Here is a 26,583-nt window from a genome sequence, read left to right on the forward strand (position 1 = left end):
GAACCTGGCTTTGGCCGGTGAGCTGTGATCCGTCGGGAGGTTGGTCGCGGTCTTTCTGTTTTCCCGCTGCGTCCCGCCGCCGCCGCTTGTGTTCAGGCGCTACCACCTGTGTCCCGCACTTGTGTCCCGCACTCGCCGCCCAGCGCGCCGCAGCCCGGCCTCAGCATGACGGACCAGGCGGCTTTCGACACGAATATCGTCACCCTGACCCGCTTCGTCATGGAGGAGGGCAGGAAGGCCCGCGGCACGGGCGAGATGACCCAGCTGCTCAACTCGCTCTGCACGGCGGTCAAAGCCATTTCCACTGCTGTGCGCAAGGCGGGCATTGCGCACCTGTGAGTCAGGCCTCCAGGCCATTGGACCACGTCCTGTCTGTCTACTTGGGGATTTGCCTTGGGAGTCTGATGTGTGGTCTCCTGGTCCTGTCAGCCAGCCTGTCCGATGGGAATCTAACTTCCTCTCTGGTGGCTTCTCGGACAAAGTTTCCCCCACTGCACCCAAGTTCTGGTTCCCCCGCCCTTGAGTTTGGGAGTGCTCTCATGGCTGGGGACGGGGCCGGGGGTGGAAGTGGGGGGCACCTGGCTCACGGTTGATAACCTGCCTCCATAATGCAGTCCTCGCTCCTGGGCTGAGCAAGCTGCTTTTGCACCTGTTCTCAGCCGCCGACTGGTGAACCACTCCCCTCCCCCCTGCCACCCCCAAAAGTGCCTGCAGCGGTGCTTCCTTTCCCTTTATCTGCCTTGACCTCCTTCACTCTCTGGAATTGGGCTTCCAAGTCAGGTTTTTTATTTAGTACCTCCTTGACCCTAAACAAGCCCCGTTAGGAGCAAAGGAAACCTAAGTCAAGTTGGGAGGAAGCCCGCACGCCGAGAGCGCTCAGGAACAGCAGTGTTCATGTGCAAAGGGCTGCGGTAGGTCTGGGGTGGGGCCTGGGATTCTGCATTTCTATGAATGCAGAATTCCACCTTCCGTGGTAGGTGGAGCAGATGCTCAGGTTTGCAGATCACATTGTGAGTAGTAAAGGAGTTGTGGGACATGGGGATTCAGTGGGCATCTTAAGGAGGCTTTTTGTAGGTAACACCATACATTTTGGTTCACTTTGATGTGCACATGTATTTTAACACTTAGACTGATCTTCGCTTTAGTAGAAGCTAAAGGAGTTTGACTGCCCACACAGTTTCCTAATGCTTCCTGCTCTTGAACACTACGGAAAAGTGTGTGATGCTCAGCTGATCTGGAGATCTAGCAATCTAGCAATCTAGATTGCTTTTCTGGAAAGCTGTTCTGCTTTAGGGTCAGGTTGGTGGAGCTGACCCTTAAAGGAGTGTTGATGACATTTATTTACAGATGTCAAGCACAGACAGGCCTTGCTGGGATTGGGACGAGTATGTTAGGAAGGTGGTGGCTCTGTTCCTATTTCGTCTAGAGCCCTTCTTAATAATACATTTCTATGGAGATTGAGCTCTAGGAAGTGCACTGGGTTAAAATCTGGTTTAATTGAAAAGTATTATAGGTGTTTCATTGATTTCCTTGCCTTTGAGAATCAGGGAGCTTTGTTAATAGAGCACTTGGCATTTCTTTTATTTAAAAACTGTCAGTACCTTTCACCATCCCCAAAGGACTCAGACATACAAGATCTGGACTGAGGTGTATCTTCCCCACATTTTTCCTTTTCTTTCTTTTTTTTTTTTTCTTTTGGAAAAGATCGATCTTGACAAAGACACAGTGAGAGAGGGAAAACAAGCAGGGGGAAGTGGGAGAGGGAGAAGTAGACTTCACTGAGCAGGGAGCCCAATCCCAGGACCCTGGGACCATGATCCAAACTAAAGGCAGATGCTTAAGACTGAGCCACCCAGGTACCTCACTTCCCCACCTTTCAATGACTTCAGATACTGAGGATCTTGTGTAGAGGGATCTGGACAAAGAGGGCTAATTTTGGCTAAAGAAAATGTGTGTTTTTAGGCTAGATAGTTGTAAATACTAGGTTTTAAAAAAAAATACTGGTGCTGCTGTTTACTTAAAAAGTTGCAGTCCTTGGCGAAAGTTCCAACCACTCAAAGGAACACAAAGGAAAAAGGGAAAGCACCCTCTCATTTCTGTTCGCTGGGGTACCAACTTTTAATTTGTTGGCCATTTCCCATCTAGTACTTTGTACTCCATCTAAACTTACATATGGGTATGTTATTACACAGGCCTCCATGTAAATAACAAACAAACGGCATTGCATGTAATATATTTGCACTTCGCTTTCATCATTCAGTAACATAACAGCATTGAAATTGTGAACATTTCAGTGTTGGGACTTAAATCCACTTCCTGCTCTGTAAGGGTTCTGTAGGGCTACATGATCTATTCAGCTCTTCTCCAGGTTTGGCTGTTCGCGGATCTTTGTTTGCAGTAATGTACCTATGAAACGGCTCCATGCTTGGTTGTGTGGGTAGTGACAGGGTACGGCCCAGAATCTGGACCCTTCCACACTCCTGTGGGAAATTCAGCTATCTCTGTATGATGTGTAGTCAGTTGGGCAGATAGCAGTAAGGCAAGATCTCAAGCCAGGCTTCCAGGTCACATTCGTTATTGGAATAGGCCAGTGTGCCTGCAAGTGACTTGGCTACTACGCCTGAAGGCTTGCACTGGAAGGCCACGTATCCAGACGGCAAAAGAAGGGTGCTGGTTTGCAGGAAGCTCACAGGGACCTGCTTAGGGAGCTCAGCCATGAAGTCTTAACCAGGGACACAGCATCAGCAGTTTGAGAGTAGAGCCTGGAGTATCCTCTCGCTTTCTTGCTCCCTCTCTGTCAACCAACAGTTGATACTGTAGCCAGTTTTCTTGTTAATACAGGCATAGAATCCTAGAGTTTAAGCTGAAAGACTGAGAAGTCACCCTGTCCAGCCCTCCTTTGTACAGCCTAGGACCCTGAGTGCAGGGGAGATGAGGTGAGTGGGCCTGTTGCCCAGGCTGGGGACTCTACACTACAACGTATTTTTCAGAAGTCACTTAAATTCATGCAACTCTAAATCTCACCTATTTTATTTAACTTTATTTTTTTTAAAGATTTTATTTATTTATTTGACAGAGATCACAAGTAGGCAGAGAGGCAGGCAGAGAGGAGGAGGAAGGCTCTTGGCTGAGCAGAGAGCCCGATGTGGGGCTCGATCCCAGGACCCTGAGATCATGACCGGAGCCGAAGGCAGAGGCTTTAACCCACTGAGCCACCTATTTTATTTTTGAGGCAAATTAAGAATTAAACCTCAAGGAGCAATTATTGACTTCTAGAAAACCTGTTCTTGAAGCCTTATTATTTCTTTGTTTCTGGTTCCCCTCTATTGGGAAGGGATGCAGATACCTACAATGGGCGACCAGCATTTTGTTCTCTGAGGAGAACGGACAGTTGGCTTGTTAAGTGGATCTGATGAATTTATGGTTCAAATGAAGTTGTTGCTCATATCTTTGTCTTCACTCATTTAGGGGAGAACGTGGTTCTCCAGTGGCTTAGGCTTTTCCTATGTACGTGTCACCAAATCACTGCCTGAAGAATTTACTGGTTCTTTTTACTTCAGCAAAACGTGTTGAGCACCTGCAATGTACAAAATTCTAGAATGGAGATGAGAACAGCTTATGCTATTAAACTAGGATGGAATTTGTTATAAAACACAATAAAGATCTTGAAAGGTGCTTTCACAGAGGTTCCAAAAATGCAGTGTGCATGGATGCAAAGGATTGTGGGGCATCGAGATAAGCATTGGCAGTGGGCAACAGTCCTAAGGCCTGGTGGCTGGAGAGTGTTTTGAGCTGGGCAAGTTGTGCAAAGGAAAGTGGTGGCTGGGAAAACATTCCTGGAAAATGTGCTTATTTGGCTGGACTCAAGCCTAGAGTCCATGTGTGTGTGTGTGTGTGTGTGTGAAATTGTAGGTGCATTGGGGAGCTTCCACTGGCTGGGGTGAATATATTTTGGGAAGTATGCATAGGGGGCAGAGTGCAAGTTTCTGAGTAGGTTGTTGGTATAATTGGTGACTAATCTGGGGAGGATATGGCTGAAGTACAGAATTGGGAGACAAAGCTGAAATATGGGGTGAACCCATTCAGGGTGGAGGGCTGAGGAATTGGAGGCAAGAGCCTAGGGGAAAGAGAGCCTGGGGGACGTCTTGAGTATGAACTGAGAGGGCAGGGACACCATTAAAACACGAAGCAACACAAAAACCGAAAACAATTCCAAAGTAGAAGCTGGTTTTAGAGGCTGGTCATGGATGGCAAGATCCCGACATTTTGGAAACGGTGAACTTGAGGGGTTGCTGGGAGCTCTGCCCAGTCCAAGGTATCAGTCCAGCCTGCAGTTGGGGGAATTAGGCCATGAAGCCCTGCCTCAAGATTGGGCCACAGGCTTTTGGTACCTTTGCCCTGAGGCAGGAGAGGAAGAGAAGAAAAAATCAGGACCAGATTTTGTAGAACAGGTACACACAGGGTTTTCAGAGCACGTTTTGGGGAGTCGTGGAGTTGGGCTCAGAGTCCTGGCTCTGCCATTGAATTCTGTGAGGATTTTGGCAATGGATGTCCTAGCTCTGAACCTCAGTGTTCCCTCACTTGTGAGATGGAGACCACTGTTTGTTTTCAACCTCAGAGTTGGGTGAGTTCATTAAACAGGTGCCCATAGGGTGAAGATTATGATTATATTTTTATAAATTGATACATCTTTGTTTGCTTTTTAATCCTTAGTAGTTGCCCCATACAGCCCTGTACATCTCCAGGTCTAATTTTCCGGCATGAAATGTTCCATATAAAAGCAATGTTGCACCATCAGATTAATTACAGGAAACCTCCTGTATGTGTCCAGAAAAGTTGCTCTTATGTATGGGGCCTCCTAGTGGTTTGATGGAAGGGAATAATCACTTCAGTTTTAATTTTGGAATTAGCAGATCGGGTCACGTGTTTATTTCCAAATTTGCCGAGTTTGACATTAAACTCTTGGAACGTGATCAGATATTTTATATATAATCTTGAATTATCTTCCCTATATTGCCAAAGAGTGACCTGTAATTTCCTTTCCATGCCAGAAGCACAGCCTGCCCCAGGGCACCTTTTGCCCACCTCGAGCGGGCATGAACACAAGCAAAGGTTGGGGCTTGTGACCTTTGCAAGCTGCTCTGGTTGGCATCTCTTCCTCAAGGAATTTTTGCTCTGACCCTTGGATATTTCTGTCTGGGTGAACGGTTGGTTATTTACCTCAGAATCAATAACAGGTCATGTTACCCTCGACATTTGTGATAAAGATTACATAATAATCGACCTTCCTTTCTCTTCAGTTGGGTGTCCTGAAAGTGAGCTCCATCTCTGGTTCTTCTTCTTTTTTTTTTTTTTTTTTAAAGATTTTACTTATTTATTTGACAGACAGAGATCACATGTAGGCAGAGAGGCAGGCAGAGAGAGAGAGAGAGAGAGAGGGAGAGGAGGAAGCAGGCTCTCCGCTGAGCAGAGAGCCTGATGCGGGGCTCGATCCCAGGACCCTGAGATCACGACCTGAGCTGAAGGCAGAGGCCTTAACCCACCGAGCCACCCAGGTGCCCCCATCTCTGGTTCTTCTGTTGGCCTGGTGGCTGCTTCACGTTGCCTTGTTGATGCTGGGAGGAAATGCAAAGGGAGCTTTCTTCCCTGCCAGGGAGGAGCCCTGCCTGCCTCCAACCCTTGTTGAGTCTTTGGAAATGTTGCTCAAGGTGACTTTCCTCCCCCGATAAATGAAATTGCAAACTTGATGGCTCATCCATCATAGAAATAATGTGCAAATTTGAAACAGTGCCAGTAATTTTATCCAGATTTCTAAGGCTTTTAAAACACTGGCCAAATTGAACCTGTGCTTTTTATTCATTTAGGAGTTCCCTATTGTGTATGAATTAAAAGCAATGTAGCTTTTTCAAATTTTCGGCGAGGTTTATGAAATACAAGGGAAAGAAGAGATACTCAGGTCTTCAAACTGATTTTTGCTCCCAGCCTTCAGAAAGGGGCATGAAAAGGAACATTCAGAAGGGCTCAAACCCTCACAGGAATGCTTCCCACCCTTGAACCGCTGGGACTGCCCTGCCAACTAATTTGAATAAAAATGAAGTGAAAAACAATCTGAGGGGTTTGAAGTGGTGGGGTGGGGGGGGGTAGGAGGTTGGGGTACCAGGTGGTGGGTATCATAGAAGGCACAGCTTGCATGGAGCACTGGGTGTGGTGAAAAAATAATGAATACTGTTTTTCTGAAAATAAATAAATTGGGGAAAAAGAAAAAAAAATGAAGTGAAATGTTTAGGCATTTCAAACGAAAGACCACCTCAGAAGGACTAGGCTCAAAAGTAAACTTCAAGTACTTTTCTTTGTGAAGTTACCTGTGACACGATTCTGCTCTGGGTGACTTCCAGAAGTTTCCTGTCAAACTGGTCTAGAGGTCGTGGTTTCTCTCTCCCCTATATCAGCCAAAGTTTACTTAGTGGATGCCTGTGGGGCTCTGTTGGGGACAACAGGGCTGCTGTTCGGCAACCTCTCATCCTTAAAGATCTGGAAGCAGAAAGAACCAGGTAGTTGAGACACCTTGATACAGAATCAGTAAGAGGGAAAGGCAGACTGGACCCAGCTGTCTGTCCTTGCTAGGACCCGCCTTGCTTCTTAGCATGGTTGTATTATTGCCAAGGAAAATTGAATTGGGAGTGGGATGATTACATTTTTTGCTCACTGGCCTATATATGCCAGGCTCTGTTCTAAGCCCTGCTTCCCCATATACTACGAAGTAGATACAGTTAACTTAATTCCCATTTTACGGAAGAACCAAGGGTCAGAGATGGTGAGTGGCTTTTCAAGGCTGACTTAGCATGTGACAGAGCTAGGATTTGAATTTCATTACAGAGTGTCCCAGCCTCTGGAGTAAAGCCAATAATATTCCCTTTCCTTCTGGGATAACTTGAACTTAGGAAAAGCTTCCTTGGTAAATCGAATTTACCAAGTTAGCAAAGGAATGTCTGTCCCTGTGTGATCAGGGTGCAGGGTGCAGCTGGTCACTCTGTCGTCCTCCTGGGTGGCGTGGGGGAGGAAGCTTTCAAGTTTACAACTTGCTTGAGTCAACCCATTTCCTTCACCCTTTGGTGTGTTTTTTCCCCCACTGACTGTAAGGAAGGGTTGGCCTCTGGAAGGCTTTTTGGACAGAGTGGTGTGATGGTTTCCCCACAGCCCTGCAGCCTCCATTGCTGCCCGATTCAGACCCCAGGGAACAGACACTGGGAACCGATCTGAGAAAGAGCCTGGTGGTGTGTGCCAGCCACAGCAGCTGGCACAGAAGTTGCTTCTAAACCAGGCCAGGCTTCTGGCCTCTGCTGGGCCATCCTGCAGTCTGCCTAGAATTCCATTTTCGGGATTCCAGTTGATCTGTCTTGCAAGTCCTAGTTCAAGTGGGTGGGCACAGGTGCGGGCACAAGTGTGGGCTGCCTGCCTGGAAGTCAAGGGCTGTATCTGCCACCAGTTCTGTCGGCAGGTGACAACCGCTCTCCCCTCATGGCCATCAGAATACATAGCGAGGGCCCTTGTCATTTATCCTTTGCAGCCTTGAGAATGAAGAAATTTCTTGTTTCAAGGGGGTTTTTGAGAACTCGGGAGAAAACAAGCTCCATGTGCTCTTCAGCTAATTAGTTCCTGGAGGGTGTTTCTGGAGGTTTTTCTCCTCTTGTCAGAGTTGCTGGGGACTTACTGGCTTCCTGCTTTCCACTGAGCTTGTTCCTCAGGGGTGCCGTGAAGCTCTTCTGACGGCCCCTCCTGGGGCGTGTTGGAGAAGCCTGACTGAGCATGGCCTTGTCTGGCTCCTCATCCTTAAGCAAGTAACACGGAGGACAGACACCAGTCATGGCTGACTTCCTGTGCCAAGACAAAATGCAAGGAATATACTTGGTTGTAATTCTAAGGACATGGCATCTGGGAACTCTTTCTCCTGAACCCTGATTCTACCTGGCATCCCTTTCCTGTGCCTTGAAGACTTTTTTTTACCACCGGGTCTCACCAGGGAAAGCCTCCCACCAGATGTCCCAGGAAAGTTACAAAGTGCCTGAGTTTTGAGTTTGAGGGGCCCAGAATATTCTCTCTTGTGGTGGTTTTTTTTTTTTCCCCCCAAGGTTTTAGTTCTTCATTTGACAGAGATCACAAGTAGGCAGAGAGACAGGCCGAGAGAGGGGGAAGCAGGCTTCTTGCTGAGCAGAGAGCCTGATACGGGTCTTGATTCCAGGACCCTGAGATCATGACCTGAGCCGAAGGCAGCGGCTTAACCCACTGAGCCACCCAGGCGCCCCTTTTTTTTTTTTAAATGCTTCACAAGCAACTGGAGGATAGTTGGGAAAGGGTCCTTCTGGTTAGAACAGAGGAGGGATCTTCTGTGGGGTCAGGAGGAGGAGCGAGAGGTAACTGCCTGGCCTTGCAGGGGACTTGAAGTGGCTGGAGATCCGTAGCAGCTGGGCAGGGAAAAGTGGCTGTTTTGGTGCTAGGTGTAGCGACGTCCCCAGAGGGTTCATCCGCAGTGTGTTAAATCGTGCACTTGACCTCGATGGCACACAGGGTGCCGCCCTCTGTGACCCAGAACAGGAGCTCAGGACCCTGGAGCAGCAGTGAGGAACCTGGCTGGTGGTCTCGACCGTTCTGCAGCACATCCTGGATTGTCTGCTCACCAGGATCCAGCTCTGGGAGGTCAGGGGTCTCATCTGTCTTGCTCTGCACTGCAAGCCCAGCCCTGAGAACAGTTCTGGAGGGTGATAGATATGGGAAAGGAAGGAACGCTCAACACAGGCTCTAGGATGCCTTTGAGAAAAGGCACTGTGGCCTGACTCCTCTTTGCCCATCTTGCTGGATGAGACACTTAACATGAGCGGGTGGACGTGGGTGGAAGTGTGAAATAGGCCTTTCCCATGCCTGACTCTGGTGCCCTGTCCCTCTGCCCCAGCCTCCCCGGCCTGGCCTCTGTGGAGCTGGCTCCATAAGCCTGCCCCTCTGGGGACCATGCCAGTAGCTTCTCCCAGCTCTTCCAAGGTGTGGAATGACTTCAGGTCAGTTGCTTCTATATTCATTCATTCCTCTGAACTCAGGGTTTTGCTTTCCTCAGTGAATGGCATTCATTCATGCTGTGAGTAATTTATTGAGGGCCTGCCTCTATGTCCTGGGACAGAGTGGAAGAACACATAGCCTCTGTCTTCCTCATGGGAATGAAAGATCAACCAGCCATGCTGACATGATGGGGGATGAAGCTTAGGGGTCTCCCGAGACCCACCCTCCCCTCCCGCAGCAGGTGCAGCATCCTAATAAGGGCTCCCTTGAGAGAACAGACGAGGTGATGCACGTTTCCCCTCCCCTGGTAGATGCCAAAGGCTGTGCTGACCGCTTGCATGGGTCGCTGCATGGAATGCTCTAGCACAGCACAAAGTGTCCTTGCCTCCTTGGGCACACGTGCCGGAGGAGACAAAGGACAAGCAGCTTGGCAGTGGTGAGGTCTGAGACAGATCCCTGTCAGAAAGCTCAGCCTGTCTGCCCACCTGAATTAGTAGTGTGACTTCAGCGAAGACATCTCAGGCTAAGGAGGAGTGACAGGGCCGGTGGGGCCAGCAAGGGAGATTTGTTTGGGTTGGTGACCTTGCCAAGCTCTCTCTCTCCACCTAGAACTTGCCTGCCTTGTCCACCAGCATCGGCCTTACAGTTGAGTGAGAAAAAGATAACGTGAAAAGGGGATTGGGCTACGGCTGCAAGTGTGGCCGATGGCTTGGTCATTTACTCAGGAACGAGGAGCGACAGGGTGGCAAGGGGAGCAGTGGGCCGAGGGCGGGTGGGGTGCAGGAGATGCGGTTTCCAGGCGGGCTAGGGAACGACGTGAAGGCGACACCGGAGGTGGGCTTGCTGTGACACCAGATGTACCTTCTGGAGCCAGTCAGGCCAGGCGAGGTGTTTGGGATGGGACAGTCTCTGGTGTTGGCTGCGTTTTCTTTCAGCCAGAGACCAGCGAGTTCTGTCTGTGAAGAGAAGAAGTGTTTGCAGGAGCTGAAGCAGGGGCTGCTGGGACCGCCAGTTCGCAGGCAGTGCTCCCGGCCATCTCAGCCAGGGCCTCTGGAACCTCCCTTGCCAGCCACCTTCAGCTAGCTGTCGGGCGGGGTCTTCATCTCCTATCTTCCCTTCCCACATCCAGTCTCTCTTCTTGGCCTGTGCTTCCTTTCTCTAAAGCTTCACCCTCCTTCCACTGTTCTGTTCAAGCCCAGCTAGGACAACCTGCATCTTCTCCCTTCTCACAAACTAGGCTGCATTTTGTTGGCCCAAGCCACTCCGGTTCGGGGGATTAAAGCTGATGTACGGATGCCTTGAAAGTAGAATCGAGACTCCAGAGTCTTCTCTCTGGCAGCCCAAGGACTCCTGCCAGGGCCGGTGGCACGCCCGTGAGGGAGGCCTGGCCTGGGAGTCAGCGGGCTTCTCACCTCGGCTCTGCTGCTCTGGTTTGGGCAAGCCCGTTAGATCTGCAGATGAGCCTCCTGTTTTCCTCTATAGAATGAGGTGGTGGGGCCAGTCTGTATTGTCTCTTAGGAACTATCCAGCTATAAAATCATAGCATCTCTTGGCTTAGCTCACATGTCTGGTGCCACCCTATCCAGAAGTTTCCTTGCTTGCTGTACCTCTCAACTGATTGATTCTGGGCTAACCTGTGCATTCAGGGGAAAAACTGGTTTTGGGGGTTGGTAAAAAAGAAATCAGTGCGAAAAAGAAAGAAGTGCAAATAGACACTGTATTTGTGGTAAAACTAAAATTTCATGGAGGAGTGTGATTAGGGAACAAAAGCCAAAAAGTCTTTTCAGAGGCCATTAAAGATAAGGTTGAGAAATGTGGATTTACCCACAAAGGTGTGCTGGGTACTTGACAGGTACTGGACAGGTAAATAACTGCTCTTACAATTAGGAGTCAATCGGGGGGATGACCATTCTTGTTTTGTGTCTCCCAGACGCCTCGTCATCGTTCCTGTTTTCCTGCCAAACACCTGCTTTCAGTGGGTTTGTAGGTGCAATGGTGTCTATTCTGTGGGTCATGGCTTACATTTTTGTGACTTTCTTCCCTCTAGCTATGGAATTGCTGGCTCAACCAACGTGACTGGTGATCAAGTGAAGAAGCTAGATGTCCTTTCCAATGACCTGGTTATTAACATGTTAAAGTCATCATTTGCCTCTTGTGTGCTTGTGTCAGAAGAAGATAAGCATGCCATTATAGTGGAGCCGGAGAAAAGGGTGGGTCTGAATTTCTGCTGGGGGTGGGGGGTTCAATGTAATCATGATGCTAGTTTTGTAAATGACTCAGCTCAGCCAAGCTCAGATCTAGGAATCAGCCTATGTCCATCCATCAGTTACCATTTCACAGATTCTACCTTATATCTCAGATCTGTCCTCTACTGTCCACGCTACCACTATAGTTAAGTGCATTATCGCCCTGTGCCCCCCCACCGTGTACTCACTTGTTAGTTAGACTCGTACACCCATACTCACCCCACCCTAATAAATTTTTGTGTTCATGTTCAAGGTTCTTCAAAGTCTGACTTCTGTTAACTGCCTCTTCTTCATCTCTACCCACCAAATAGTCAACCTTCCATTCACCTTTCCTGCTAATCTAAACTTTTAGTTCGTCAGTGATTCATGCATTACAGTCTGTTGGGATCCCATTAGTTTGATTGCTTCTTGAAGACAGGTACGGATTATATTTTCTGCATTCTAGCATCTAGCACGGTATGTGGCTGCTTGTATGGACTTGACAATACATTGTTGAAAAAGTGAAAGTATAGTCAGCTTTTGAAGAAAAACAATCAAAAAAAAATGTTGGAGATGGGATATGCAGTTCTGTGGGGTTACCATCTTTTCCTGTTCGAGATGAATGGGGACAGGAAGGAGTAGCATTAGGGGAAAAAAAAAACCTAGTTGGAAGATGAATTTAAAGAGGTTGCCTGATAACCCAGTTTTGACCTTTGTAAGAGGGGTAGAGAGCCACATCTGATGAGCTTGTTTTACATCATTCCTAAAATACCACTTCATGATTTAAAGTTCATGTTTTTCTCTGCTGGGTTTTTCAAGGTAGTTGGCAGTTTTAGGCATGTGGATTGAATTTTGTTTAATATCTTCTATCAGTTAACCTGAAACTTCCCCGACTATAATGTGCCTTGATAATAGGCATATTTCTGTTTTCCAGATGACAGTTTCCTCTGTGTGGGGAGGGTGATTTGTTAAGAGCTATAGGTCAGGGAATCAGGGAAACCTCTTAATTTGATGCAGAAGATCTAAAAACCACATCTTAAAGTGGCTAATCTGGAGATGGAAAATCCCCAGTGGTGTACTGGTTAATTCTCCAAAAACAAAAAACAAAAAACCCCAAACCGAAAACAAACCAAAACGATAAAATCCTCTGGGGTGCCTGTGTGGCTCAGTTAAAAGGGGGGGACTCCTTACGTCCTGATCTCCATATTTTGAGATTGATGTCACTGTGTGCTGCGTGTGGAAACTGCGTAAGATTTCTCCCTCTCCCTTTGCCTCTCCTTCCATCCAAATCTGTGCATGTGCTCTCAAAAAAAACAAAACAAAACAACAACAACAAAAAACCTTGCACTGACAGTTTCAACCATGTGAATGAGCACCATAGTATTTCAAGCTGCCAACATGACATCACACTGAAGGCAGAGTTGTTTTTGGTTTTTTTTTTTGACAGAGATCACAAGTAGAAAGAGAGGCAGGCAGAGAGAGAGGAAGGGAAACAGGCTCCCTGCTGAGCAGAGAGCCTGATGTGGGACTCTGGAATCATGACCTGAGCCAAAGGCAGAGGCTTTAACCCACTGAGCCAGCCAGGTGCCCCTGAAGGCAGAATTTTGGGAAGAGATGTACACATTAGTTCTTGGACACTATAGGAACCAGATCCAGCATGTCACTGAAAATCTGGTTCAAAGAATGAAATTTTGGTAGTCCCACCAAGACACAGGGATCCATTTAGGAATTGCAGTAGGGCTATTGTTGGGAACTCTGCACTGCTGCAACCTCATGGCATCCGTAAGACGTAAGACGTGCATGAGAGAAGTTCTTTTAAATAGCCTTACCACCTTTGCTTCCGCCAAAGTATTTTTATTTCTTCTTCTTTCTCTTATGAATAAAGAGAAATCAGTGACCAGGCTTGTTTCTTTTTTTCCTTTGGCTGCCAGGAAACTCAAACCAAAATCACGATTCATCTATATCAACAGTGTAGGAAATTCTGACTGACTTTTCTGTATTTCATCATCTTCATTTGTATCTGCTATTCTGTTATGTTTCTCTGCCTAGTGATCCTTTGGGATAGATAAACTGTTTATGTTTTGTATGCCACCTCATACCTTCCGTTACAGAGTATAAATCAGACTATTTCTTGAACTTTCTCCTAGATTCCCTTGTTTTGTCATCTTTGTATATACATTGTTTTGTTATAATTTGAAAAGTTCTACATTGTAAAGTTGTGTTTTCTTTTTCTTTGCTCAGGGTAAATATGTGGTCTGTTTTGATCCCCTTGATGGATCTTCCAATATCGACTGCCTTGCGTCCATTGGAACAATTTTTGGCATCTACAAAAAGGTGAAATGTGATAATAATCAAGCCCTGGTTTGAGATAAAAAGTTAAGGCTGACATTCACTCTTGGTGGAGTAGGCAGAATGTATGTCATGAAACTCTGAGGCTTGACATAGGTTTGTTTCTCAGGTTCTGACTTTCTCAGCTTGCTTGATGATCCATTAAGTGGTTTAAAAGAAAATAAAGTAAAACATGGGTGGGAAGAGAGAGATTTCACCTTTCTTTGTTTATAAGATTTTATTTATTTATTTGACAGATCACAAGTAGGCAGAGAGTTCAGGCAGAGAGAGAGGAGGAAGCAGGCTCCCTGCTGTGCAGAAAGCCTGATGCGGGGATGAATCCCAAGACTTCTGGAATAGTGACCTGAGCCGAAAGCAGAGGCTTTAACCCATTGAGCCACCCAGGCGCCCGATATTTCACCTTTTTAACTCTGTTGCTTTTTCTTAAGAGAGTAAAGTATAGATCCGTTATAGTGATCATACTGTATAAACTGCGAATTACGACTATTAACAAGAGATTGTCAAAATTGTCCTTTAAATCCTCTGAATCGGGTCTGGAAACCAAGACTCCCTGGGGCCAAATCCAGCTTCTTGCCTGGTTTGTATGGCCTGGGAGCAGAAAATACCCCCTTTTATTTTGAAATGGCTGAAAAAAGTCTAAAGATGAATGTTTTATGACGCATGACATTCATATAAAACGTAATTTTCACTGTCCACAAATAAAGTTTTAATGGCGTATGATCAGCTCATTCATTTACATACTGCCCTTGGCTGATTTTGAGCTGCGCTGTGCCAGGTAAAGTAGCTGTGATAGAACAGTGATGGCAAAGCCTTGAAGGTTTCGCTGTCTGTCCTTTTGTGGAGAGCTTGCTGCGCGGTGGTGTAGTATGGGGACGGGACTCCGGCCCCGGGTATTTCTCGTGTGTGAGCGCCTCGCCTCCTGCCTGCCCTTTCCTTGTGCGCCCACGTGCGTGTGCATGTGTTTGGAACAACTCAGGTACACAGACAAGTGAAAAACAGAAGGAATGCCCATGGGCCCATCGTAAACATTCAAATCTAAAGTCCGTCATCCTGGCTTTAGAAATAAAACCTCCCAAATGAGGTTGAGCCGGACCCCGTTTCCTCATCTCCGTGTATGAGGCAGCTTCGTTCAGTGGGCCTGTGCGTTTCCTCCAGCCGTCGTCTTCAGACGGAGGCCCCAGCTTGAGATCGCAGTTCTACCTTCCTTTTCCAGAGTGATGTGTTGTCCAGTGTGGCACGGAATCTCCTTCCAGACCCATGGTCCACCACAGGATGCTGTTCTTCCCTCGCTAGAGTGCATTTTGCTTTTTTGTCTTGGCCGAGAGTCAGATCCACATCAAGACAGTTCGAGTCATAGAAGGTTCTAGGGCTCGAAACAAAAAGGCAAAGGGAACAACTCCACTTACTTTCCAGGTCAGACCATGAAACATACCATTCGTGTTAACAGACATGGAGGGAGGTAATTTTCCTTACGAAGTATCAGATCCATAGTAGTGCAGGAGAGGTTTCTAGCAAAATGCTTCTATGAGGGACGCCTCCTTCCTCATTAATGACTTAACCAAAACTACAGGGCTGCTGATGTTGGCTGGCTCCTGTCTCTACCCCTCAGCCCCCTCAATAAAGGCCTGGATCGGGACCAGAAAACTAGCTGGCAACTAAAAAAAAAAAATCAAACCAGGTTGCAATAGAAGTTTGAATTAACGAATGCTAGAACTCAAGCCTTCATGCTATCTTAAGAAACCTAAAGTGGCTCTCTGAAAGACTTAGAGTATGACCCCCACGTTTTTGCCATCGCAGTTTTTAAACGTTACTGGTTGTTTGAAACCATTTTGAGGGCTTACGGGGTGTAAGCGATTGTTCGGTCTGATGCTTCAGAGGACACATTTCACGCTTCCTGCGGCACTGGTTCTGGGCAGAGGTCATCTCCGTGGGCCACAGTATTGGTAACTGAACGTGGCAGCAGTGATCAGGCCTTGCCCTCGTGATGCCTGGAAACAGGTTCCAAAGGTGTCTCAAAAGGCACATGGTCCAGTGTCCCAGGTAGTTCTGCTGTGGAGACACCAAGAAGCGGGGAGAATTCTCCTGAGGTTGAGTGAACATCGTAGTTAGAATGTTCGTTCAGATCTTGAATCAACCATATCTCCCTAATGCACATTGGCCTTTCAGAGCATCTGAAAATAAGGTCTTGTGTGTGTGTGTTCTTTTTTTAAATGTTTGGAATTGGCTTTCCTGCCCTGCCCTCCCTCCCTTTAAAAAAAATTTTTTTTTTAAGGTAAACATATGTCAGTATGAGATTCCAGATCTCTCCCTAGTGTGGTCAGCCTATACTGGACATACTCTGATTTGCAGCATCCTTTAAATATATCCAGTCCCCACAAGTAGACACAGTTTAGTTTAGGCCTAAAGTGCTTCAGCAGTTTCAGAATCCAAGTCCTTGAACTGAAAGGAGAGTTATTAATTAATAACCATATGGAATGTTGTTTCTTGACCCTGACACAGTTCTATGGGACCTCGGGCAAAGTAACTCTGCCTCTTATTTCTTTATCTGTAAAGGGGAGGTACTGAAAATGAGAAATAATGCCCTGAAAATGACTGGTTTTTGTAACTAGGAAGCTCAGTGGATAGATGTGCTTCAGGTGCTGCTGCATTCAGGGACTCAGACCACGCCATCAGGAAACCCTTCCTGTCCACTACGTTCCTCCCTTGAGGTGGAGCAGGTCCAGGCTCACACCCAGCTCTCAATGAGTTCAGTGGAAGATGCAAGCCTCTCTCCCCACAATTCCAATAGGAGAATCATCTCAGTGGAGCTGATTGGATTGGCTTAGTAGGTCACGTGGCCATGCCATAGCCAATCACTATGGCCTGAGACATGGAATGATTTGGTTGGCCAGGGGGGTCATGTGCCCACCTGAGAGCTGAGGGCAAGGGAGGCAGTATCTCAGGAGATGAATGTGCTGATGTGTAGGGAAGAGAGTGGATGCTGGCCAGGCAAAAACCAGCCCATCTTCACCGCTGATTATAAATGCAGGGGCCCTATCCCGTTGTATGTATCTTTTTGTAGGCTAATTGCATAGCATGATGATTGGTGAACAGTATTGGCTGAGTTATGGGAGACACCTGGAATGCTCTATGAGCCCTTCCAAGGACGGTTGACTACTCTGGAAAAAGACCCATCTGGTGACAATGACAGCCTGCCCCACATTGCCAGATACTCTCCACTGCCACCACCTCAGGTCTCCAGAATCCATGGTGCCTACCTGTAGACACTTGAGGAGGTGGCGGGGAGTAAGACAAACCAGTAATCCCCAGTGGGTTGTGGCCTGGGAAAGGCAGAGAAAGGCGGGATCTGGGAGCTTTCTAATTTTGGTCAAGGGCTTTATGTGACTTGGTCATCCCATGAGCCTCTGCGTGAGAATGTGATGGATCCTTTGGAGCAAAGGCCTTCCCTGCTGGGGTTTGAAGGAAGGAGTTCATGGATTAGAAAGACCAGGCTAGGAAAGTATTTGCTGCCTCATCCATGATTCCATGGCATTGTTTTTCTTTTGAGTATGTGGATCCTAGACTATGGTACCATTTCTTTTAAAAGTCAGAGGATAAGATGACTACATGACAACATTTCAGGAGAGCCTGTTAACTCTTGGCGTCTTTGACAGAGGCAGGCATGGATGGTTCTAGATGAGGTGGACCTCCTGGGGGATTTTCTTAGTGGAGAAGTGGTGCTCCCAGTCTTTAATGGCTCCCAGTCAACTTGGTCTACATATTGCTGGTCTGATTGCTCAGCGCCCTGGCAGGGTTAAGCAGTTGGGGATGGAGGGGATAGTTAGTTGGAAGCCTGAGTCATTCTGTATGTCACCAGCTTTGAATGAAGCTGGTTCTTTTTTTTTCAGGCTGGGCATTGGTAAAATTTGGAGTTTGGGTAACAACTCATTTTTGATACTACGTGTAGTCTCAGAGGCAGTGCCCTGTTCGTGAATGCAGGCTAAATCAAATAACTTGACTTAACCCAACCAACCAGCGACCTTATGTGAAAACCATTTATTAAACCCAGGAGTGAAGATGAGGGGGGAAAGGAGAGAAAGGTCCTTGGGATTCTGCTTTTTCTATAAACTTTAGTGCTAGAGTCAGGGTGGGGTACAGTAAAATGCAAATTCTCAGGAACACCCCCCTCCTCACAAAGTCAGGCTCAGTAAACCTAGGCTCTACTCCTAGGATACGTGTTCAGAAGTTGCAGGAAGAAATTACCAGGAATGTTTTTGCTGGGGATGACCTCCATCCCCAGGATTGTGATACAGATTTCCGTACGTACTTTTGGCCACTGGAATCTCTGGTTGGGGAAAGGAATAAATGAAACTGGCAGAAGTTGCCCATTTTCATTTCTGTTTAAGTTCAAGTAGGGAGTATTTGAGCTGAAAGATGTATTTGGGCTTGTTTTGAGGCTTGACAAATCAAGTAAACGTTGCTTAGGAGTCATCCTCTTAAAGTGACCCCTTCCTTAGTATCAAACTATGGTCACATAACCCACTGGGCTGTGTTTTTACTGAAGCAGGAAAGATGACAGTGCGTCTTACGTTCCATGTGTAAGCGTTGCTTTATTCTGTTTGTATAGTGTGTGTGTTTGTGTGTGTGTGTGTGTGTGTATTGGTACTCGTTTGTGGTGTGCATGTATTTTTTACGGTGGGTGTTGCCAAAAAACCGGAAAGCAACTGCCCTACCCTGTACTGACACCAGAGAGAAAATTCCAAGTCCCTGCATTTCTGAGAATGGCTGGATGCGGGAGTGCCCACTGTAGCACGTGCCACCACTGGTGAGAGCACATAAAACGGATTTCCTGGCCAGACGAGAGTGGTCCTTCAGCCCCAGTGTTAATATGCTTAAATAAAGATGGGGTAGGCAGATGGAAGACATTGATACCTGTAATAAGATTTAATTAGCGGGAGCTGGCAAGAAGACGTGCTTTTTAAAAATTTTTTTATTTTGGGAAGTGATAATGGAGAAATGAAGGAATTTCAAATAGTAAAATTGGAGGAGGACCCTGATTGGAAAAGGATCCAGATGCACGAAATCTGCGGTGGGGGCAGGGGGCGGGGGAGGATGGGAGCAGGGGGCAGGATGTGGCTGCTGTGGTAAATACAATCAGGATATTACTGATGTGTGGAGGAAGGCCCCATCTGGGAGGATGGCCTGTAGCATTAGGAGAGGGCACCTTGATAATCTCTGAACTGGAAAAAAAAAAAAAAATGGAACACAGAGCAAAAAAACATTATTTTGTGGTTTTTTTTTTTGTCCCAGAGTTCAACTGATGAGCCTTCTGAGAAGGATGCTTTGCAGCCCGGCAGGAACCTGGTAGCTGCTGGCTATGCCCTGTACGGCAGTGCCACTATGTTGGTCCTGGCCATGGTGAATGGCGTCAACTGCTTCATGCTGGACCCGGTGAGAGACCTGTGGGAGTTTGGGTGTTCGGCTGGTGACTGTTTGCAAGGGTCTGTTAACTTGTGTGGAAGGGTGGGGGGGTACATAGAGGTGGGAAATGAGACCCACAGAAGGCCAGAGATAGAGTAGGCAAGGGGCTGAAGGAGATGGAGGAACCATGTGTATGTCATGAGAAGATGACTGAGGTGAGAAATAATACAATAATGTGGAAGAATAATACTCCATAGCACAAGAGGGAGTCTTTGTTCCATGATTAATTCTTTAAAACAGACCTTATTAAAATGACTGAAATGCCCATTGAGTCCAAGCAGGCCATGTAAATCAGTGAGGTGTGGGGGATAGGGGTAAGGAAGGCCAAATGGAATGGTGGGGACAGGGGTAACCCGGAGAGGTCTAGCAGTTGTTACTATTGGGTAATAGGGGGCCCAGTCTAGCCAAGGGTTCCAATGGCTCGAGAAACACTGGACTAAAAAAAAGTATTTCTGGATTTGTAAAACATAAGTGCTAGCCAGCTAAAACGCATTTATGGACCAGATGAGGCCTGTAGGTGGTGTCTATGCCACCCACTGTGTCCAGGACTAGCTTGTTCTGCAGAGGTGAATGGGTGCCCCAGCTGAGGAGTGGATTGCACTGTTCCTTCAGACAGAGCTACCAGATCCTGTAGCTGTCATGTGTGTATGCCATGAATGCTCTGGGAACGCTTAATGAGGCTTTGATAAACTCAAGGAAGAGAAAGTAAAGGAAATGAGGGTAAATCCTCATTCCCCGTGATAGAGAAAAGCTACTTAGTGGAGAGGAGCCCAGGGTGCCATGAACAATCTTCATTAACAGCTGGAATTTGTGGGTAGGTTCTTCTATGTCTGTTAATTGGAGTTACTCAGGTAGATGACGGTTTCAGTGGAGCCGATGAATTGCAGAAACACTTTGACTATTTGGCCCAAATCAACCTCCCATTGAATGTAGAATTCAGTACATCGGCATGTTCATCATGAACTTGATTCAGTCTTCAACGGGAAAAGAACTGGGTTTATAAACAATTTCAGTTTTAGACATGTCCTCCTAGGAAAGTAATGAGACCTTATTTCGTGTTTTTTTGTGGACACACTGAACACAGGGTACGCACAGCTGGCAGGAGACAGACGACAGCCGGAGTTGGCAGGAGGCAGGTAGCTCTAGGCTTTGCGTATGTGGCAGGTCGTAGCGATGAGGACGGAGGCTGCCTTGGCCCCCTGCACTCTTGCACAACTGGACTTTGGCTCCTTGGAAGTACCAGCGTTTAATAAATAAACAAGGGTAGGGGAACAACACTAGATTAAGCCTCCAAATGGGGCGACCTCAGGGGAACACAGTGGTAGCACCAGAGCAAAGTTCACCCTGAGCCCAGTGAACACTTTCTGGAATCACTGAAGTCTGCAGATGTACTGGTTTGCGGAAGATTTACTACTTCCCCAGGCATTCTTCTGGTGACTTCTCTGTTCCCTTCGAGTTGGTAGCCGTGTAGAAGAAATGATACCTTTTCCAGGTCGTAGACTAGTGTCTCTGGGAGTCCGTTCGTTTCTGTGTACATAATGGGCTTTGGCGGTCCCGAGACGTAATGGCTCCACAGTGGTTTGGAAGAACAGCACAGGTCTGCTCTAATAGTCCCCTGCTGGGGCCACCGCTTAGTAGCCCACCCCTGGCCCCTGCCTGTGGGGCAAACCTTGGACCCCCTCAGCGCTTTCTTTTAATTTTGGCTGGCGGTTTCTGCTGCAAAGAAATCTGCAGCTCTGTGTGCATCTCCAGCGGGCGTGAGCTCTCAGAAGGCTTTTAGGCTCTAGTCTGCGTGGGCAGGAGACTCGGCTCCTTCACATCTTGGATGCTCTGGCTGGGTGCCAGGGTGGGCCGTCTGGGGGGAGCACAGTTCTGGGACCCCTGCAGTGCCCATTGTGCGATGGTTTGGCTCTCGACACTACTTTTGTAAAGATACCTAGTTTTCTGATTATTAAAGCGTTTCTACAGAACTGCGGTCAGAATTTTTGGAAATACAAAAAAAAAAAAAAATCACTCCTGTGAAGCCTTTCAAGGACTGCTGTTAATTCTAATGTCCTTTTTCTCCTCCTTCTCCTCCATCCTCCTTCCTACCCTCCTTGTCGTCGTCCTGTCTGCCCCCTCTCCCTCCCTTTCTCGATGATAGTCCCAACCTGCAGGAAGCACTCTCTGCGATGGGGGTAAATGGCTCAGGAGAGGTGTGTGGCACCTCCTTCCTTCTCACTCTTGCTTGCAGGGTGGAGCCCCCTCCCTACCTGGGCAGAGCTTCAAGGGCACATGGGAACCCCAAACCGTCCTCAGTCCAGAGCGACAGGAGTTGCTCTCTCCCAACCCTCTCCCCAGATTCCAGTCTCCTCTAAAGACCCTCAGCCCTGAAGGTATCAGCTCGGCACCGGAACTTGGTGGCAGGACTGAGTTCCGAGAGATGTTTTGCAGATCCCGAGCAAGAGCACCTGGATGGAGTTAATAGAGGCTGTGATTCCACTCTCAGGATTCTTTCCTGTGGTAGCACATAGAAGGGAAATGCTGTATGTGACTCCGTGCCCACCGCAGTTGGTTCGTTTTGTTTTGTTTCTGCAAAATTGTTGCTTTGCACACACAGTTTTCTCCCCCTTCCCTGCCTTGAGGGCACAGCGGTTTATTTTCCATTATTTTATTATTATTTTCTCATCATGATGAGTGTACTCTTGAATCCCTGCCCCTTGCCCCTTCCCTTCCCTCCATGCTGCCCCCCCGCGCCCCTCCCCCCACCCTCACCAGCAGTTCTCTGTAATTAAGAGAGTTTGTTGGTTTGTCTCTTTTTTTTCCTTTGCTCATTTGCTGCTTAAATTCCACATGAGTGGACACAATGCTTATTCTTCCTCAGGTTTTGCTGCTGTTCACGTATTTCTGCTGTTCATGTATTTCTGCCCTCCCTACTGCATCAGTTTTCTTTCTCGTTTCACGTTTGAAAGGCAAGTCAAAAGGTTTCGATCACTTGACAACATCAGCGCAGCCTCTTTTCTCCTCCTGTTCTCCTTTCTTGCCCTCTACCTCTTCCCTGGGCCTGATCACAGTTAACGGAGTGGCAGGCCAGGGACCGTGTGTTCCAGGGCCTGGAGAAGCAGCCTCGGGGGCGCCTGCCCCGCCCCCACACAGGTCTGGCTCAGCACCCCCGTCTCCTTCCTTCTTTCAGGCCATTGGAGAGTTTATTTTGGTGGACAAAGATGTGAAAATCAAGAAGAAAGGGAACATCTACAGCATCAATGAGGGTTATGCCAGGGAATTCGATCCTGCTGTCACAGAGTATGTCCAGAGGAAGAAGTTTCCCTCGGTAAGTGAGGGCTGTGCGGAAGGCCCCGGTAAGTTACGTAGGAATCTCTTGGTTCATGATTTACCCTGGAGGCTACAGGTGGCAGGAATGGCCAGAGCTTGGAGTCTGCTGTGCATTGACCCCATGGTGAGGTTCCCACCTTGTCCTGGGGACTGGAACTCCTGCTCTTGGATGTCAAAAGTCAAGAGGTTTCAGCATCTACTACTTTCTCCTGGCAGAAGAAAATCAGAATAACAAGGTCAGCCAGATGAATGAACCCATGGCAGTAAAACATTGCCATTTCTGTGGTCCCTGATTTTGGATGGTACAGAACATAGTTCTTGAACTGAGGTTCCTTCCCCGGCGTGGCCGATGGATTTCTAGCAGCTGTCTCAAGATTGAGCGTGTCCATCTTAGTACTTTCTGAAGAGGTTACAAGAGAGGAAATTGCTGTTCACAGAGCCGGTTCTATGTAGGAACATCTGATTCATTGTTCTACTACTCAAGGCCATTGAAAACCACTGTGTGATGAGGAGGAAGCCCAGACCTTGTTAGGATGACATTTGGGGCCTCTGGGCTGGCCCGAGGCATGCTCTCCTGCTTGCTTCTCTCCTACCTTGGCCTGCAGTGCACCGGCTTCCTCCCCAGGCCCCAGGTCCCAGTAGACAGCAGGTGCCTGTGGGTTGCAGGCTTTGCTCAGAGGGTTCCACCCTCTGGCCCAGCTCCTTAGCTTGGCAGAGTCCTCAGCTGGCAGGGTTTGTAATGTTCCTCACCCGGTAGTCAGAATCAACCACCTCCTGGAGGCTTCTGCAGGTTAATTTGACCACGTTAGATGTGTAAGAGGCTGTCTGTCTCTGCATGTGGGGCTCAGGATTTTCATCACATTTCCTGGCACAGCTCCAAACACGCACCTGTAGGTGCTCATTAAATGATCATTGAACTGGATGAGCAGAGAGGACACACACAACACTTTCTTCCACACCCCTAATTACTGCTGGTCTTCCCCTTGCAGGACAACACAGCCCCTTACGGTGCTAGGTACGTGGGCTCCATGGTGGCTGATGTCCACCGCACCCTGGTCTATGGAGGGATCTTTCTGTACCCCGCGAACAAGAAGAGCCCCAGTGGAAAGGTAATCAGATACCCTGAACAGTGGTTGAGAAGCAGTGGGTTCCATTTTGCAGCATAGGGGATTTGACTTGGAAAGAGAGAGAGATGAGCTGTTAAATTGCTGTTAAACTCGGTAATACGATGCTGAGGATGTCTGGGCATCATTTCTAGATTGAAGGTTGTCTTAAAGGCAGGTGATAATCAGCGGGAAATGGTCCGGGCATCGCTAAAGCGACATAACAGTGTTATGGTCAGGATGGATGCTTCCACTGGGGGGCTTGGGCAAAAGGAATGCCATTCACAGTGTGAAATGAAACCGTTGAGCTTCATTACCAAGGCAGAAAAGAAAGTATGTATCTAAATAGGTTTCCTTTGATAGCTTTCAAAAGGCTTTAAATAGAAATAACTAAAGAGCTGACATGGGCTGCTTGGAAACGATACCTTCCTAGGGAAGGAAAGAATCTCTGGGGAAACCTAGAGCTTTCAGGTGAGCTGTTAACCAGCAACTGCGCTGAGAAATGCCCACGGTGTCTGGAAGCCGTGGGGGCTGGGATGGAGGCTGGGGATGGGGGCTCTGCTTTTGTACGCTGGCTAAGGGACAGCCCACTTAGTCTTCTCCATTATAGTGTCTTTCCTTCCCAAATGCTGTCCCTTTGCTTTCTTTAGTAGATTGTCTTTTATTTTTTTTAATATGTGAGAGAAGGAATAGCAACAATAATCCCTTCAAGATACAGATAGAAATGTGTATATTCCAGATACATTCAGGTGTCTGTATACAGCCGTTGGAAGGTCATTGAAGGCCGCCTTATTTACTTAAACCACTGTTCTTCCCATCGCGACCTCAGGCCTCTCAGCCTGTGTGATGAGCCTTTACTCTGTAGCACTTTTTTTAATGCCTCAAAAAATTGTTTAACGCACCTACTGAGGTTCCTCCTTTTTTCCCCCCTATTTTGCAAATCTGGCCATGACACCTGTATGCAAATATGGCCAGGAAACACCTGTGAGAAGCTGTCTCCTCAGTAGGCAGACTGCATGAAAATGCAGACAATAAAAAAGTTAATATTTAAAGTAAATGCCAAGATGGATAACATACTAAATCCCAACCCTGAAGCCTTCAGAGAATTGTAAAAGGAATGTGTACAGGGTTGCAAACAGTATTACACTGTTTGGAGGAGCCAATCTGTTTTCCAGATGTCTGCAGCCAGACATTACCATGGACGTTTAATGCTTTTAGAATAGGCAAAGCTCCATCCAAAACACACAGTCACTCATTAGGTCCAGTTTCCGTGCTATAAAGAGAAGGGAACCGTTAGTTCTGCCAAAATGTCATTCAGTCCTGAGTCCAGGTGGTCTGTCTCACGTTTGCATAAGACAATCTATTGTTGGCTATGGCTTGATGAATGGCTTAATTCAACCAAGTGGTTAAATTAAGCATTAGGTCTTAAGAGGCAGCCTTCAGAGTGAGGGTGAGGACTGTTAGAACCTCGAAGACGGAAAGGGAGAGTATCGGTTACCTTGGAAACTCCTCTGACCAGCTCTGTACTACTTGGCTACAGAGTGCATCCCTTTTCTGTGTAGTGATTGCTGGTGTGAGCGTGTTGCTCTTGGCTTTTTTTTTTTTTTTTTTCTTTTCCAGTTGAGACTGCTATACGAAGGTAACCCAATGGCCTACGTCATGGAGAAGGCGGGAGGATTGGCTACCACTGGGAAGGAAGCTATACTGGACATTGTTCCCACTGACGTCCACCAGAGGGTGCCAGTCATCTTGGGGTCGCCTGAAGACGTGAAGGAGTTCCTGGAGATCTATAAGAAGCACGCTGCCAAATGAAGACCTGGCCTTGCCAGCACAAAAAAGAATTGCCATTTATCTTGGACCTTTCGTCTTGCACAGTGCTGCCCCTTTCTGACTGTATCCACAACCCTAGACAGCAGAAATAAAAAGCATGGAAATTTTCACTATCAAATGCAGTATAGTGCCTGGTGCTGTCTTCTATCCCAGTAATGCTGCTGAGGGCATATTTTGAGTGCATGGGGAGAAATAAAAATGTCTTTTCAAAAAAAAAAAAAATCCTGCTTTGTGTCAAATCAAATAGCAGTAAGGATAACAACAGTGAATGCCCCACCCTTAGATAACCACGGTTAATTCTTATAAGAACCTTGGGAATTGGGTCCTCTTCTCCCCCAAAGATGGAGAGGGGAAGTTACTTGCCCAAGGTCTCCAGCCAGGGAGTGGCCTCTGGCCAGGGAACAGTTACTGTTGAGGTCAGCATGCAGAACTAACCTGGGCGGAGGTGTTCACACCTTCCTGGGTACTGGACAGTGAGAAGTAAAGGGCGGCCCATCTATGGCCTGTTGGCCTCACATGTGGGTGCAACCCTCTGAGTTGGAAGGGAAGGTTTGCTTACTCAGTGGTTGACTGCAAAGCCTAGGCATTCCTAAGGCCTAATGACCATAAGGAAAAAGAGTCATAAAAACAAGATTCAAGGAAATTCGTTGCAAGCTAGTATAGTTCTTGCTAGAGGCTCCATATAAGCAGTTTCTTAGCTGACCTGGGCTAAAATGGCCAAGCAAGTTACATGTTAAACATCTGGAACTTTTTGAGCTCTAGATTTGGGCAAATAATGATACGTACATATGTACATAGATAGGAAATACAAATTAATACATTTAATCAGGTTTAACAGTATTTTAAATCAAGTATATTTAATGTATCTGTATGTTTATATAATGAGTTTAAATATGTGTATGTGTAAATTTATCTTTTCTCCAATTCCTGCTAATTTAGTGTTTTTTTAATTGAGCATTTTCTAATGGGAAACTTGGTTTGATGTTAAGCATTGGATGAGCTTTTGTCCAGTGACTGGACCTAAAGCCAGTAGTTTTCCAACTCGACCTGTGTCTAGGCCTCAAGTCTCCAGAACTCAAAAAGCACCTTTGGGTTTTTTTTTTTTTTTAAGTAGCTCTTTTACAATCATTTTTTTTAAAGTTTTTTCCTTTTTTTTTTTATTTGACAGAGATCACAAGGAGGTGGGGGTGCGGAGAAGCAGACTCCCCGCTGAGGAGAGAGCCCAATGTGGGCCTTGATCCTAGGTCCTTAATACC

General features: G+C 47.2%; 1 protein-coding gene across 1 annotated transcript; it reads left to right on the top strand.

The window, feature by feature from the left end:
• FBP1 (fructose-bisphosphatase 1) lies at positions 1–25,445 on the top strand. Its single transcript, XM_044265759.1, has 7 exons — positions 1–335; positions 11,096–11,258; positions 13,515–13,607; positions 18,912–19,052; positions 22,255–22,392; positions 23,384–23,503; positions 25,118–25,445. The coding sequence occupies exons 1-7, from the start codon at positions 166–168 to the stop codon at positions 25,307–25,309; spliced, it is 1,017 nt and encodes a 338-aa protein (XP_044121694.1). The 5' UTR covers positions 1–165; the 3' UTR covers positions 25,310–25,445.
• The last annotated feature ends 1,138 nt before the right edge of the window (positions 25,446–26,583 follow it).

This window comes from Neovison vison, chromosome 9 (genome assembly GCF_020171115.1).
Source record: "Neovison vison isolate M4711 chromosome 9, ASM_NN_V1, whole genome shotgun sequence".
NCBI lineage: Eukaryota > Metazoa > Chordata > Mammalia > Carnivora > Mustelidae > Neogale > Neogale vison.

Excerpts from the sequence above, each read along its gene's own strand:
- FBP1 (XM_044265759.1), top strand. The coding sequence starts at position 166 with ATGACGGACCAGGCGGCTTTCGACACGAATATCGTCACCCTGACCCGC. Across the intron at positions 11,259-13,514 it reads TAGTGGAGCCGGAGAAAAGG|GGTAAATATGTGGTCTGTTT; the intron begins GTGGGTCTGAAT and ends TTCTTTGCTCAG. Across the intron at positions 13,608-18,911 it reads TTTTTGGCATCTACAAAAAG|AGTTCAACTGATGAGCCTTC; the intron begins GTGAAATGTGAT and ends TTTTTGTCCCAG.